Below are 16,937 nucleotides of genomic sequence, written 5' to 3'. Positions count from 1 at the left end.
CATGTATATTTTCAAAAAGGGGGGGTGACAGTTAACAGGTTAAATTTCAGATTTCTTTTAAATTTGTGGTTTGAAAAGATGGATCTCACTGCATTAGAACAACACCTGGGGCCTATACCATGAAGCCGGTTTAGCTGGCTAGCCAGATATGTTTAAAGGGGTGGTAAACCACGATTTCACTATTCTAACTTTAGCTAGCGTGTAATGTTGCTGCTTGCAAAGTTACAACGTTCAAAGTTTAAAGCAAAGGGAGATATTTGCTTTTAAAGAAATCAGTTTCTAAGAACTACAGCAAACGGCCAGTAGGCGACTACAGACATTCCTCCAGGGTTTGCTGACATCACCAGGCTCAATATTTACATAAACCCCTCCTCCGAGAATATTAAATAAGGGGGGGTGAGGCCATTTTGTATCGCGGCGCTGTTGTGGTTAGTAGGCTGGAGTGTTGTTGCCGCGATGCCGAGGAAACGCTGTTATCTTCATCCGGATTGCAGGTCTGGGGTACTTGCTCTGTTCAGCCTTCATAGGGACGGGGGTGCGTTGCAGAGCGTTTAACATACAGCATGTTATATGCACGTGTGTTTGAGTCAGAGCGTTTAACATACAGCATGTTATATGCACGTGTGTTTGAGTCAGAGCGTTTAACATACAGCATGTTATATGCACGTGTGTTTGAGTCAGAGCGTTTAACATACAGCATGTTATATGCACGTGTGTTTGAGTCAGAGCGTTTAACATACAGCATGTTATATGCACGTGTGTTTGAGTCAGAGCGTTTAACATACAGCATGTTATATGCACGTGTGTTTGAGTCAGAGCGTTTAACATACAGCATGTTATATGCACGTGTGTTTGAGTCAGAGCGTTTAACATACAGCATGTTATATGCACGTGTGTTTGAGTCAGAGCGTTTAACATACAGCATGTTATATGCACGTGTGTTTGAGTCAGAGCGTTTAACATACAGCATGTTATATGCACGTGTGTTTGAGTCAGAGCGTTTAACATACAGCATGTTATATGCACGTGTGTTTGAGTCAGAGCGTTTAACATACAGCATGTTATATGCACGTGTGTTTGAGTCAGAGCGTTTAACATACAGCATGTTATATGCACGTGTGTTTGAGTCAGAGCGTTTAACATACAGCATGTTATATGCACGTGTGTTTGAGTCAGAGCGTTTAACATACAGCATGTTATATGCACGTGTGTTTGAGTCAGAGCGTTTAACATACAGCATGTTATATGCACGTGTGTTTGAGTCAGAGCGTTTAACATACAGCATGTTATATGCACGTGTGTTTGAGTCAGAGCGTTTAACATACAGCATGTTATATGCACGTGTGTTTGAGTCAGAGCGTTTAACATACAGCATGTTATATGCACGTGTGTTTGAGTCAGCGGGGAATCAGGCGCGCGCAGGGCTCCCTGCAGCACATCTAACAGAGGAAAACATCCACCGTCTTCGCGATTTCAATGCCGGATTTGCACAACGTCAGCTGCGTGAAAAAAACACTGCCGGTGCGTGGATGCACGACGCGCGCGCTGCACATTTCACGGAGGACAACACAAACTTCCACAAACTTCGCGAGTTCAATACAGGATATGCACAACGGCTTGTCCTGAAAGCTGGATTTACAAACAGAAGCTGTTCACGGGCCACAACCTGTAAGTCTGATTTATTTTTCATCGATGTGTTTTCCTGTAATAGGTTGTAGCAAGGAAGTAAACAGATGACAGCGCTGTTCTGCAAACCAGTCTGTTAAATGCTCATTCATACTTAACGTTATCCGACGAACACCTAACGTTACAAACACTAACGTTAAAATCTCAACAGCAAACTTGGCATTAGTGTAAATGATTCTTTGATTAGAGCTTTTATGTATTGTTTATCTTCAGGCATGCTAAACATGGTTCTGTGTGTGATTTGGCTAACTTACTAAAGTCAGTGCTTAGTGTTCGTTTTGGGTTAACGTTAGTTCTTGCGACAGATATTTGGCTATAATCGTTCTAAAAATACAAAAGTTAAAGTGCCATTCAGTAGCGATCATTATAGATCCGCAGTCTTTACTCTCGAGGACTGAACAGGTTCTGCTCGATCATCTTCACTAAAATGTTCTGGGTCTGATTCGAGCTCATATGGTTTTATTGACGCCGTTGTTTCTAATACTGAACAGCTTCCGGTGAGGGGCGTGACGTTTCCGACAAACGTGCTCTAGGCGGTTAGCGAATCACAACACACTGGGCCAGCTAACCAATCTGAGCCCACTGCGTATTTTTGAGGGACTGGCTTCATACAACCCGGAAAGCATCAGACCGTTTTACAAGGAGGGACAGAGCAGTGTAGAATAAAGGTCAAATATATGAAAAATAAGGCAATTTTTTTTAAAACGAAGCATGAACACATGTTACAGTGCACCCCACAAACACAGTCAAGCCTTCAAAAGAATGTGTTTTACCACCCCTTTAAGCTTAGTTTGTGCCAATCCTGGGTTTTAGGTACCATTAAAGTGGTTTGGCTTTTAGCAGTGTTCATCTCCATAGTAACTTACGCTCCACGGCTAACCTGCTCCAGGGCAGGTTATGTTCTGGATAAGAGATCTCAAACTGAAATTGGACCAATCAGCTGTGAGCAAAGTGACACACCTCTGATGCAATAAAGACACTCCTTCTGTTTCTACTCCAAATTAAAGGTCACTAGCTAATGGCTATTAAAGACTTAAGCCTCTGGCTTTTAACAATGCTTAATTAAAATAATAATAATTTTGAATTATTTAAATATAATTTATCTAATTATTATACCCTTAATCAATTACACATGTATAATTTGAGTAAATCAATCATTAATAGGCATTTTGTTAATATTAAACTAAATAGCCTATATAAAGGTCATACAAATAAGCTTTAAATTCAATAACTAAATCTATAAAGAATTACATGCGAGCATAAATGTTCAATTCTCTCTATATATCAACTAAACTAACTTCCTAACTTTTACTTGCATTGACGTATAAGATTTTTCTTAAAGTTGTCCTCGACAGCTCTTTTCTTCTGTGTAAATTTGTTTAAATTCTTAATATTTTTCAATCATGTATATTCTGCAGAAGAGTGAAGTGAATCACACTGCTTCTCTCGTGAGAAGTGAATCTCAGTTCCACTGATCCACAGCATGTGATTGGCTGTTCACTGCTGATGTCACAGCTAAACTCCTAAACTCAGGATCAAAGCCTGAGTTGACAGAGAAAGTTGATGATCGGCATCATGGGACCAACAAAGCCTGAATAGATTGGTTTGGTTTTGTCAACTCGAAACTAATCCTGTAACCCTGAGTTTGTTAAACTACCATCATGGTACAGGCCCCAGGTTCAGTAAATGATGTCTTAAAGGGTTAGTTCACCCAAAAATGAAAATTCTGTCATTAATTACTTACCCTCATGTCGTTCGACACCCGTCAGACCTCCGTTCATCTTCAAGACCCATAAAAGCTACTAAAGACGTTGATACAAAGTCCATCTCACTACAGCGGCTCTACAATAACTTTATGAATCGGCGAGAATAGTTTTTGTGCGCAAAAAAACCCTAATTAACGACTTATATAGTGATGAAGATTTCAAAACACGGCCTCATGAAGCTTCGAAGTGTTATGAATCAGTGAGTCGAATCATGATTCGGATCGCTTGTCAAACTGCTGAAATTTGGCGATTCAAACTGCTGAATCGACTCACTGATTCATTACGCTTCGAAGCTTCATGAGGCCTTGTTTTGAAATCGTCATCACTATATAAGTCGTTATTTAGGGTTTTTTTGCGCACAAAAACTATTCTCATCGCTTCATAAAGTTATTGTAGAGCCACTGTAGTGAGATGGACTTTGTAACGACGTCTTTAGTGTCTTTTAAGGGTCTTGAGAGTGAACCGTGCATTGAGCCAATGGAGGCCTTTCAGAGCATCAGATTTACACTAAAATATCTTCATTTGTGTCTGAAGATGAACGGAGGTCTGACGGGTGTCCAACGACATGAGGGTCAGTGATTAATGACAGAATTTTCATTTTTGGGTGAACTAACCCTTTAACTTTTATTTTAGGCTGAGATATCCGTTTAATTCAATAGTGGTGTCAAATGAATGATAATTTTGCTGTGGTACCGAAATGTTGATATCTTGACAACCCTAAGTATATTACATATAATGAATACATGTTGCATTATCTATAAAATATAGCTCTATGAACATCTTCATAAAATGTGTAGCCCAGTTTATACGTCTGTGACTTACTGTGCATAAATGGCTTTAGCTAGACAGTCTCTGCGGACGCCACACTCCGACTGAGAGCAAGGCTTGAGGATGCTTTGCTTGCCGGCGCGCAGAGTTCTCACTGTCAGACACAACCGCAGCTCGTCTAATGGCACCTGCAGCAGGCCAGCCGTCTTCTGCAGGAAACCTGCACACAACACAGGGCTCGACATTAGGCCGGTTCACACACTTAAGTATTATCTGTCACTCACTCGTCCGAGTAAAACATTTGCTTGTCCGGATTTTTTTTGTAAATGTAATCTATACTGAAGCAATATTCTCACCAGTGTTCAATCAGCTTTGACATATTTAAATATGCATAGGTCATATTTTTACTTTTTATAAAGGGCATTTTTCCATAATCTTATTAAATATAGGATATGCTTCGGCTTTCCTTTTATATTCTTAAATTTGATCAATAAATTAAATTAGAATAAGACACTATAGGCCAATCAAATTAAATCATTTACACTGAAAAATTACAACTGTATTAAATAATGTTATGAGATTATTAAAAATATTTTTGAATATACAAATAAGAAAAGTTGGAAAGATGAAACTAAACCACCAGTAGGTGGCGCTGTGACCGTCTGAATGAGCGAGTCATTGAGTCGATTCAGTGAATCATTCAAGAATTTGGTGGTCGTTTACGAACAGGTCATTGAATCTTTGATTCAACCGATTCATTAAAACTCTGAATCGTTCACTAACACACACACACTGTTGCTGTGAGAGATGTTATGGTTCTGCTGTGATCTTCGTTTGGAACTATTTTCGCAGCTGAAAAAGAACAAAATCAGTCCATATTGCTTCTAAAATGTAAGTGACTTAATGTTAAATTGTTTATGGAGCTGGCGTATGAAATCAGCCTCATGTTCAGTCGTGATGGTATTCAGGAAAACACACTCTTGTTAGTGTTTTGTTGCTTAACTGTATCATATGTTATAAATATAAAAACTACACGATTTTAACTGTGTATGTTAACTGAGTTTCTGTGTGTGAGCGGCGCTCATTTGTTTTCGATTTTTTCTCCTCGAGAGGCGGCGCGAGCCTCAAAACCACAACCTTACTAACGTCAGTTTATATTATTATCCACTATCGATCTCCACTTACACTGATGCAGAATCATTATTGCACTTTGGTGATTTCCTAGTTATTTTTTGTTTTGACGTTTTAACCGGGATACTTGTCCGTCGGGCAAGTAAAATTGTTTTTCACTTGCCCCTTCAAAAAATCCCCTTGTCCCGGACAAGCGTTAATGTCGAGCCCTGCAACATACAGACAGTCCTCATTTAAACAAAAAACATCATCATTTAGAAGTTTCTACCCTCTCTTTGAAACACGTGCCGCATTCAAGTCTTGGAAGTAAACGCCCACTGCTGTGATTGGGTAGCAGTTTTGCATAATAAGGGTTTTTCCTACATTGAAAATGTTTTGCCGGCCGCCAAAACAAATTTGTGTCCCGCCCAGGGTTCCCACTCTTTCATGGACACCAGATTCAAGGACTTTTTCAAGCACCATTTATTTTATTTCACGCACCTATCAGATTCATAACCCAGCATATGTAGCATCACGAAAGACCTCTTAAAGTTGCCTACTTAAAGGAACACGCCGACTTTCATGAACCCTCACTGGTAAAACAAAGCTCGCTAAAATCCCGCTCAGACATGAGATTTATCTGTACTGTAGCTACTATACTTGTTGTAGCCATTAAACAATGTATTTTGTTTCATATTTATGTTTAAATAATATAATGTTATTTTTAAATTTCAGCTGATTATGAAAAGTGCAAAGATGTGAGTGGGTCAGAAATGATTTTGGTGGTTATTATATTTTGTTTAATATTAAGTTTTGTTCTGTTGAAAGCTTTTCTTTAAAGTGAATTTCGTTTTGAATAAATTGTATCTTAATTTTAATCAATGTTTCATCAGCCAATTGCCTGGATTGAATAAATATGAAGCAAATAGTCTTATTAGATTATTAGAGCAGATTATAGACCAGACCTTGATTTAAATGTAGAAATATTCAGATTTATTTAACTTTTTTTGACAAACAAATAAAAATATTTTTTTTACATTTTTCCATTCATTACCAAAATCAAAAAAATGCCCCAGACACCCGTGTGTGTGTGTGTGTGTGTGTGTTTGTGTGTGTGAGTGAACATGCTTTATTTCTTTATTTAAACAGATTTATTCGCCAATTTCTATACAAATGCGCTCTATTGCAGTCACACAAATGTGTGTGTTTGTGCGTGCATGCGCATGTGTGTGTATGAGACAGAAAGTTCGTTCCACATTGTATTTATGCACTAGGACCAGACCTTGATTTACATGTAGAAATTTTCAGATTTATATTGGATTTTGTTTTATTTTTGTGACAAACAAAGTGAAATAAAATAGTTTTTTTCATTTTTCCATTCATTTTCAATGTGGAGTCAATCTGACCCAGAGGACCTTAAATGGTCTACACACCTTTAGAACAACCAAATCAAGGCCAGATTGTGTGCGTGTTTAGATAGATTATTTAGGAAAAGTCACAGAGTCTCATACCCCTGAGATGAAGGGAACACTTTTTAAAAATGAAGGAAAAGTACAGTGGGGTCAGCTGGACCTCAAGGGACGATTAAGGGAGAGAATCTAAACTCTATGAGGAAGTTTTGAGTTCTGAAACCTACATGATATTTTTATAACGACCTCTTATATGTCAAAAGAGTGTGTGTATATATCAAAGAGTCACAGGTAAGTACTGGGGAGAGGAGGAATGCGATAGGGACACGTCACAACACAGACATGAACTTGCAGCACCCATAATAGTACTTTGTCTCTTCATGTCTGGAGTATGCACATTACCTAATTCACAGACATAACTCTGCTTCTTAAGGCCTGTACACACCGGGACGAATATCGCGCGCGCTTATCGCGCCGTTTTTCGGCGCGTCTTGAGTGTTCACACCCAAGCGATTTTCACTGGCGCTGCGGCGAGTGAACGTGCACATTCAGTAGATGCGCTCCCGATACACAAGATGGTGCGGCACTTTAAGCCTCTGACTCTCGCTTGTCACACAGAAGGAGAAGAGAGACAGTATTTACGTGCTTGCCAAAACCATAGACATATTATGTATATGGACAAAACCATTCACACACTTTTTGCTAACTGGCAAGCAGCATTAGCAGTTCATCTTCTTTGTCTACTTACTACTTCTTCGTCGTATCAATGCGTGCTCGGCAAGACTGTTTTGTGATTGAGCGCCACCAAGTGGTGTTTTACTGTCACTTCAGCAGCTCCAGGCACGTGAACAAAAGCGCCGATCTCATTGGTCGGACAGTTTTTTACGTGCCGCGTCAAAATAAAAAAACGAACCCGAGGCGTTTTTTTAAAAATGACGCTTTTACGCCTGGCGTTTTGCGCGTCGGTGTGAACACTCACATTGGCGCCCATTGTTTAGTCCCGAGGCGTTAAACGTCAAAACGACGTTAAACGATAAACGCGTGCGAAAATCGTCCCGGTGTTAACAGGCCTTTAGATAAACAAAACAGCAGAAGCACCACACCTTTGGAGTGCCCATCAAGATCACATGACTGAGCCTCTTCTGATGCAGGACGGAAATCCACATTGCCCAGCTGAAGGAGACCTGCAAGGATCTTTGCAAAAAACACCACAATCAAGTCATTTTTACAACTTAGAATAATATTTATTTCCATCATTTTATGTTATTTTGGTGTGTGAACTTGCATCAAAACCTCAAGGGTAATAGCACGGAGAAATAGTTAATTTACTATTTTTTTCAGCTCACAGGCTTTCTTCAGTGTGTGACGCAATTGACCTATTGGTAAGCCCCTCCCCTCGAACGCAGATGAGCCAATAGCAGTTGAGTATCAGTTGCGCTGGGACCGGAAATCGGACATCTTTAGGTTTCAGCGCCATAGAGATGCATTGGAAAATCCGAAGCTCTCATCGGTTTGATGGTGTTTATGCTACAAAAATGCTAAAATGTGTAACTCTGACTCCAGGGATCCTGAGAGGATTTTCTGTTTGTCAAACTCTCGTTAAGTTACGATTAAAGTCCCTGCTAACATATAAACCGAAATAACTAACTGTTCTCACGTCATGTACACTGTAGGTCAAAAACACGAAGGTCTACATTTCAGTGCCTCTCCATATTAAACTGGTTATATGTAAATTAATTTAATTTTAGATATGTTTAAGGTCTGCATTATCTGTCCTACTAAGGAGGACTCTTATTTTGATGGGTATTATAGTCTCCGGGTAGTGAAAGGAAGTAGGAAGGAGTTGTTTTGCAGATACAAAGTTTACCAGTTATTAACTGCACCCCCGAAAAACATAAGATCTGTGTATATGTTTGTTTACTGTGAGTGTTTTTGTGTAGTTTGCTGTGTATGTTAATGATAATGCAACGGAGAGAGATAGTTTGTGAATGAGACGTTAATGCGCACTTCTTATGCTTTGTTTGTTCAGCTCTTACGATGATTTTTGGAGTGAAAAAGGACATAATAAACTTGATAAACCATCAGTTAAGTTTGGCCATCATTCGGACGGGATATACGCTACAATCTGTGTCCAAAAACATCTTGGGATAAGGTTTTCACACCGACAGTTGTCGTTATAAGACAATTAGCAACTCCGTTTGTTTGTCCGAGTTAGCAACAGTAACTAAGGGGGGCGGGGCTTACCGATAGGGCAATTAAGTGTCTCCACCCACTATTCATACAAGGTCTTATTAACATCATAGTTTAATTTAATTAAGTGTAATCAGTCTCTAAAACCCCAAAAACCATTCATCTCCAGAGTTGGGGGTAATGCATTACAAGTAACTTGAGTTACGTAATAATATTACTTTTTTCAAGTAACTAGTAAAGTAACGCATTACTTTTCAAATTTACAACAAAATATCTGAGTTACTTTTTCAAATTAGTTTGACTGACAGCTCATGTTGAGAGTTAGTGCAGAGGTGTGTGTGTGTGTGTGTGTGTGTGTGTGTGTGTGTGAACATGAGGGTTATTGTAGTTCTAGACTAAATATGAGCATTTATTTATCTCACTTGCACAATAAAGATTCTGTCCTCCTCAAAATGAATAAAATCAGTCAAATGCAAAATCAGAGTACTATTCAAACCTCCAATAATTAAATGCTAAATAAAACAACTATTTTTATGCATAATCTACCTTTATATTTAATTGACCAATGTCTTGCTGCTGACCTTTGATGATAAATTACTAGATTTTTTGTTTTTATTGGTAAAACTTTTTTCTCCTGCATCCTATTCTCCATTATCCAGAGCTGCGCCCTCTACTGGTCATGCGGGAATCTGCATCTTTACCTCAGCCTGGGGCTTATTTCAATTCTGGTATGAAGAGGTCTTTACCATTGCACAAAAATATAACTTTTTTGTTATAAACAAAAACAAGCCCAGCCCAGGAGAGAAAAAGTAACGCAAAAGTAACGTAACGCATTACTTTTCTTAAAAAGTAACTCAATTAGTTACTTTTTAAGGGAGTAACACAATATTGTAATGCATTACTTTTCAAAGTAACTTTTCCCAACACTGCTCATCTCCAATCATCATTGAGGTTTTGATGTTATTTTACCCATGTCACAACTTACCCTGAAAATCTGTGCACGTTTCCCCTCATCAATGCCAAGGTTGATCATGGCATCCACCGTCTCTTGCAATCGGTCTTCTGCTCAGACAAACAGAAATCAAGGTGTCAAATATTAAATGTACCTCCTGAAATGCTTCAAAAGACAAATTCTTGATGTTGAAACTATATTATTGCCCGGATCTTTATATAAAGTTGGATCTATACGTACACTATATAGCCAAAAGTGTTGTGACGCCTGCCTTTACATGCACATGAACTTTAACGCCATCTCATTTTTCATCCGCAGGGTTTAATATGGAGTTGTAACAGCTTCAGCTCTTCTGGGAAGGCTTTCCTCAAGGTTTAGGAGTGTGTTTATGGGGATTCTTCTAGAAGCGCGTTTGTGATGTTGGTCGAGAAGGCCTGGCTCTCAGTCTCCGCTCTAATTCATCCCAAAGCTGTTCTATCGGGTCGAGGTCAGGATTTAAGTTCCTCCACACCAAACTCGCTCATCCATGTCTTTATGGAGCGACGCTTGTGCACTGGTCAGTCATGCTGGGACAGGAAGGGGCCGTCCCCAAACTGGTCCCGCAAAGTTGGGAGCATGAAATTGTCCAAAATGTCTTGGTGAAGCATTAAGAGTTCCTTTCACTGGAACTAAGAGGCCAACCCCTGAAAAACAACCCTACCCCATAATCCCCCCTCCACCAAACTTTACAGCAGCCCATTCTCTCACTAATGTGTAGAATCATCTGCAGTGCTTGATTGAAGAGATTGAACACCTGAATTCAATGATTTGGAGGGGCGTCCCAATACTTTTGCCAAAATAGTGTATGTCCATCTTTATCTACATACATACGGTATACTCGCATAGGGCTAGAGCAAGAGTGGGTTAAAAATCTTTAACTTGAATTCTTGCCTTCTAATGTTTTCTCAGCATGGGGCAACCAAGCAAAGTCTTGTTCCAAAGGCAGCATCCATTCCAGTCTCTGTTTTTCTGTGGCTCCTTTCATCATCTTCAAACAATAAACAACAAACATACGAACACACAAGTAAACACACACATCAGAATGTCTGCAGATGATGTACACATAACTGATAGTAATTAGTGTTAGACCGATATATCGGCCGATATTTGCGATTTTTACGTGTATCGGCCGATACAAGGCTGCTGCGTTGGCCGATATTTTTTTCCCCTGCATTATTTCCAGACAGGCGTCCACAGGGCAGCTCTCACCGTCTTCAAACTCTCTTGCTCTCCCTCGCGCATATTAATCAAAATCAATTGAGAATTGACGATGGTAAAAGGTGGAAAGACTGAAGTTTCACGGTGAGCATTGGGAGATTTTCTCCTGAATTACCGCTGGTGTTGCTCTACAAGAGATTAAGTGAAGTGCACCTACACTCTAAAAAATGCTGGGTTAAAAATGGACTAACCCAGCAATTGGGTTGTTTTAAGCAAACATTTAACCCAACCGCTGGGTCAAAACAACCCAATTGCTGGATTAGTCCATATTCAACCCAACTTGGGTTATTTTTAACCCAACATTTTTTAGAGTGTAGCCATTAAATGACTAGGTTGTAAATAGTTTTAAAATGAAGTATAGTACAGTCAGTGTGCACTTTATTATGCTGCTCGCTTGTTGATACTGTGTGCAATAGTGTCATTATTTTATTTATGCTTAAATATTTATTTTCACCACTGAACTCTTTTTTTTCTTGTTCTACCTCACCTGTTTTTACTATTTGTTAAATATAGATTTTTTTTTAGTTCAATAAATGTTCCTTTTTTTAAATTGTAAATTTTAAATTGTTATCATCATGATCGTGTCATTTTTATGTTGTAAATTGAGGGAGCAAAAGCAGTATCGGCTCCAAATATCGGCTCAAGAAAATCGGCATCGGCTAAGGCGGATGAAAAAAAATCGGTATCGGCACTAAAAAAATCCATATCGGTCGATCCCTAATAGTAATACTGGAATTAGACGTCTCTGTAGTATTTGTATTCTGTGAATGCAGGCTCTTTACTTCACCTGGTAGAATATGTGAAAGTTTCTCTCATTTGGTGCTTGGATAGCCACTCTGGTCTTCTCCAAGAGATACGTTTGCACTGACGCCCCAACCAGCAGCTGAGAGCTGAATCATATAAAAATCACACTGGTTTAAACCGATCGCTTTAGGTTCATGTGCCTGAAGTATGAGAGGACGCACAACTGACCCATTGAGCTGAAGCTGAATGTATTTTCCAAAGCGACTGCTGTTGCTGTTGCGTAATGTGCAGGAATTGCCTGGGGAAGAAGGGAAAATAAATGCTGTAATGAATAGGCCTGTCATGATAACAAATTGCCAAGATAATATTGCGATAAACAATAATATTGTCGTTCTGAGACCATTTTCATCTAAAATAATGGCATAATAATGCAGGTACACCTTTTCAAAGATCAATCAACTTTTATTTCTAAAGACTATTAAATACTGAAAACATTTTAAATATCCACAATAAATGAACAAAACAACCAAAAACTAAAAATTAACTTGAATAAATACCAAAAACAATAAATAAAATGGATGAAAACTGCAACGGATGATTGTGTTTTAGGTGCATATTATGGGTGGCACGGTTCATATCACGGTTTTCGGTTCATATCACGGTTTTCGGTTCTTGTTGTTTTTTCTTTTAATTGTTCACACTCCAGAAATTTACTTCAGCGTATGATATTTATCTTAATTATCCACAATATAGGATAAAGTTTTAAAAAAATTGTTATATCATGTAATCAAGCACAAACTGAATTTGACTTGACTTTAAGCACATTATTAATTTCTTCTTACATTTGAGCCCTTGCCCCTTAGGAACTTTCTGCACGTCCCTGCAGGTTATTGAAGTAAAATAGGCTATAAGATAGTCACCTTTTAAACTAATGAAAAGCTTAATTTGGATTTTAATGTTCAAAATGTCTATTTCTATCCGCAAAACTTGCCAGATGTCATGGTTTATTTTAATTTTTTATTTATTCCGGAGGTGCATGCCCCCGGACCCCCCCGACGAGCGGCTTGGTAACAACCTCCGGCACGTAACAGCACCGCTGCTGGAAAAAACTCTAGGGGAAACACTGATGAATATTTCGCTGAACATCACAAGAGCACAACACAGGGTTCCTACACAATTTTCATTTCAAAATTCCATACTTTTCCAGACTCGAATTTCCAGACTTCCTACAGATTTTTGCGACCATATTTAACTTGTTCTGATAAAAATGTTTTCAAATTCAACTGCTAACAAGTGTTACATTCTAAAGATTTAGTATTGCCGTTTTTGCCTTTTATTAGGATAGGAAAGTAGCGAGACAGGAAGTAAGGTGGGAGAGAGAGGGGGGCGGGATTGGGAAAAGTCCATGAGGCCGGACTTGAACCTGGGTCTCCCGAAGCACAACAGCACTACATGGCGACGCACTTACCCACAATGCTATTGGTTCCGACAAGTCTGTTACACTCCTACAGCCTACATAGAGTCAAAACCTCTATGTAGGCTATCTAATATTTAGAAATCCTATATTAAAATTGTGCCTTTTGTGACCTTAACGATCAAAATGCTAAATCAGTCACAATTTTTTTTAAAGGGTTATTAATTTACCCAAAAATGTAATTTCTATCATAATTTACTTACCCTCATGTCATTCTAAACTAATAAGACTTTTGTTAATCTTGGAAATCTTGGACACATGAAGATATTTAAAGGATTAGTTCACCTCAAAATGAAAATGTCCTAATCATTTACTCACCCCAATGCCTTCCAGAATGGCCACCAACTCAAAAACTTAATTTATCTTTCACTGAAGAAAGTAAGGCCTGGATATATTGGATGGCATTGAGGTGAGTAAATGATTAGGACATTTTCATTTTGGGGTGAACTAATCCTTTAATAAAGGGACTGAAATCTCTCAGATTTAAAATATTAAAAATGTTAATATAATAAAGTCTTATGGTTTTGAAAGACATGGGGGTGAATAAATGACAAATTTTCATTTTGGGTGTACTATTCCTTTAAGGACTCCACCATCGACTCTTTTATCCTCAAACCCAACTTGCTTTCTCAAACTACAAAGTGCTGTGTTAACCACTGTTGAACTGAGAAAAGGAAGGAACACAGAGGTCTGACCTTTACTGCCATAGCTAGGCTACAAGTTTTTAATTCATTGAAAAAAACGATTGTGTATATATTTATTATATACATTTAGAAATTCTTAATTTTATATGTAGAAAATGAAATAGGGACAATAGTCTGGAAACATAAATATTTTTCCATACTCTGATTTATTTTTTCCATACTTTTCCAGACCTGGAAATTACTCAAATCAAATTCCATACTTTTCCAAACCCCGTAGGAACCCTGACAACATCATCTCACCGAACGCCTCCATGAGGGGATTGGAGTCCAGTACTCGTCTTTCGATCTTCTCTACGGTGTCCTGGGACTTCTGGGAAGAGGCGGCCACAGTGGCATAATACTTCATCAGACAGCGCGACGTCCATGTCTGAAGAGATATCAGTGCAGTAGTTATTACACATACGCATTGGGAAACATGAATTAGGAACCTAAAACACCACTTACCTTCCCAGCTCCACTCTCTCCAGAGACGACCAGCGATTGGTTCATGGGCTCCACCTGGCCCTGCACATTCCTATAAGCCTCTTCTGCTACGATGAAGATGTGTGGCTTGAATTCCTGTGTACGAAGAGATGCTTTAACATTGTCTTCTAGACAGAGATGTATAGTAACGAAGTAGAACTACTTCACTACTGTACTTAAGTACTAAAAGGCAGTATCTGTACTTTACTAGAGTATTATTTTTTTCTCCTACTTCCACTTTTACTTCAGTACATATTTTCGATGAGTTTAATACTTTTACTCCGATATTTTTTTTATGTGCTGCATCGTTACTCGTTACAATTATAAAAATGTTATGAATCATTCCATTCCAAACCCACATTACCGCGCATGAGAGAGAGAGCGCGCGCGAGAGTGCGAGAGAGAGACAGCGCGAGAGAGAGACAGCGCGAGAGAGTGAAAGCGCGAGAGAGAGACAGAGCGCGAGAGAGAGACAGAGCGCGCGAGAGAGAGCCCAGCGAGCGCGCATTCACGGTCTTTAAAACAACACGAGCGTCTTGCGCTCAAATTACTCTCTATTTGTTTACATAGTTAATGTGCACTGTGAAGTAACATATACAAACAATGAACAGCTGTATTTTTATTAACTAAGATTAACAAAGATTAATAAATACAGTAACAAATGTATTGATCATGGTTAGTTCATGTTAGTTATTAGTCTAATACATTAACTAATGTAATGTTAACAAATCAAACCATATTGTAAAGTGTTACAAACAAATCATTTACTCAAAACAATATGATGTTCAAACTTTTGACTACTTTCTTTAATAACTACATAACACAATACTTGTACTTTTACTTTCAGTACTTGAGTAGTACATTTTAAAATAAACTACTTGCAATACTTAAGTACAAAAAATGTTGAATACTTTAGTACTTCTACTTAAGTGTGGTGCTTAAAGAGCACTTCAACTTCTACTCAAGTCACTTTTTTGATAAGGAACTTGTACTTTTACTCAAGTATGTGTCTCTAGTACTTTATACATCTCTGCTTCTAGATAGACAGCGCTTTCCAATCCAGTTTTAATTTCATTGACGAATAATGTGTCATAATTTTCGTCAACAACCTTTTTTTACCGACGAAAACGAGACGATAACTAAATAAAAACTAGTGTTGGTTGACAAAAACTATGACGAAAACCTACCGTCATTTTCGTCAACAAATAAAACCGAGGCGAAAATGTTAGGGAGGGTCAATTTTGGGAAGAGATCCAGTCAGAACTGATGTCCTGTGTAACAGAGGCGCATTCATTTCAAAATAAGAGTCCTGGTGTATTTCGAGCTTGTATATAATTAAAAGTCATGCATTATATATTTGTTTTTGCTTACATAATAATTTCATTTCATTCCCATTTAATTCATAGTCAGGAGGAAAGACCAGAATTTGACACATTCAATAAATTATCAGGGTTATAATAATTCACTAAAACCATAAAAAACTTCCATTACTTGAAATTAAATAAATGTTAACTGAAATTAAAATAAATAAACAAACTTATTTTAACCTTTAGCTTAACCTGATATGGCCCTAATAACTAAAACAGAAATACAAAGTTATAAAAACTATATAGATGTTTTTAAAAAAACAAACAAAAAAGTTAATTCAGCTCTTTCGTGTATTTTTAATGTCAAAATGATGTCAAGATGTCAGTTCAAGTGACAGTCAGTTATGTAATGCTTAAATGCTTAATGTATTATAATTTAACTAAACTCATTAAGATTTCTACTGTAGATTTAGCCTCTTATGATATTTAGTCGACAAAAACTAGACTAAAACTAAAAACAATTCAGGTGACTAAAATATGACTAAAACTAAATCAATTTGCTGTCAAAATTAACACCGTTACAATCATGCACTGACTGTTGTTCAACGGTTGAGCTGGCAAATGTTTCAGTGTATATAATATAATCTACCCTTACCTGTCCCAGAAAATGGCCATTGTTAGTCAATATTATCTAGTGACCTCAGTTTATTTATATCCAACTTCCTGATTTGCGATTTTTCCATTAACATTCTCAGATGTTAAAATGGCCCATAGCGTAAATGCGAAAAGGCCCACGTTTGTATTTCACTTTTGCACAAATGAATGGCAGCTGGTGACCAAAGTAGACCTGTTTTAGATATAAAATGTTAATGACTCTTAACTTCATATGTAATCCCACTGGACCAGGTGTGCAAACATTGTTTTGACACTGTTTTCCGCTATGACAAAAGGCAGAACCTCATCCTGTCATCTGCTATGCATTAACAGTAGGGCTGTGCAATATTGAAGAAAAATGCGATATCCTTGTTAAATAATGCAATATTCGATACGATATTGCTTTAAGTGTGTAAAATCTATATAAATCATTTTTAAAAAATATTTAAGAAAT

The 16,937-nt window shown here is 38.0% G+C and overlaps 1 protein-coding gene across 1 annotated transcript in view; it reads right to left on the bottom strand.

Annotated features, from left to right (window-relative positions):
* Window positions 1–16,937, bottom strand: part of myo19 (myosin XIX) — a 59,223-nt gene that overhangs the window by 28,919 nt on the left and 13,367 nt on the right. Inside the window, exons 4-11 of the mRNA XM_079816305.1 lie at window positions 14,505–14,618; window positions 14,301–14,427; window positions 12,111–12,180; window positions 11,926–12,028; window positions 10,812–10,908; window positions 9,915–9,991; window positions 7,843–7,933; window positions 4,275–4,440 (exon numbers count right to left, since the gene is read on the bottom strand). Coding sequence (XP_079672431.1) covers window positions 4,275–4,440; window positions 7,843–7,933; window positions 9,915–9,991; window positions 10,812–10,908; window positions 11,926–12,028; window positions 12,111–12,180; window positions 14,301–14,427; window positions 14,505–14,618 — 845 coding nt within the window. The remainder of the gene's footprint in view (window positions 1–4,274; window positions 4,441–7,842; window positions 7,934–9,914; window positions 9,992–10,811; window positions 10,909–11,925; window positions 12,029–12,110; window positions 12,181–14,300; window positions 14,428–14,504; window positions 14,619–16,937) is intronic.

The sequence above is a fragment of the Gobio gobio genome (assembly GCF_949357685.1).
Source record: "Gobio gobio genome assembly, chromosome: 4".
Classification (NCBI taxonomy): Eukaryota; Metazoa; Chordata; class Actinopteri; order Cypriniformes; family Gobionidae; genus Gobio; species Gobio gobio.
The sequence above is the reverse complement of the archived record's forward strand: the minus strand, read 5'-3'. Positions and strand labels throughout refer to the sequence as shown.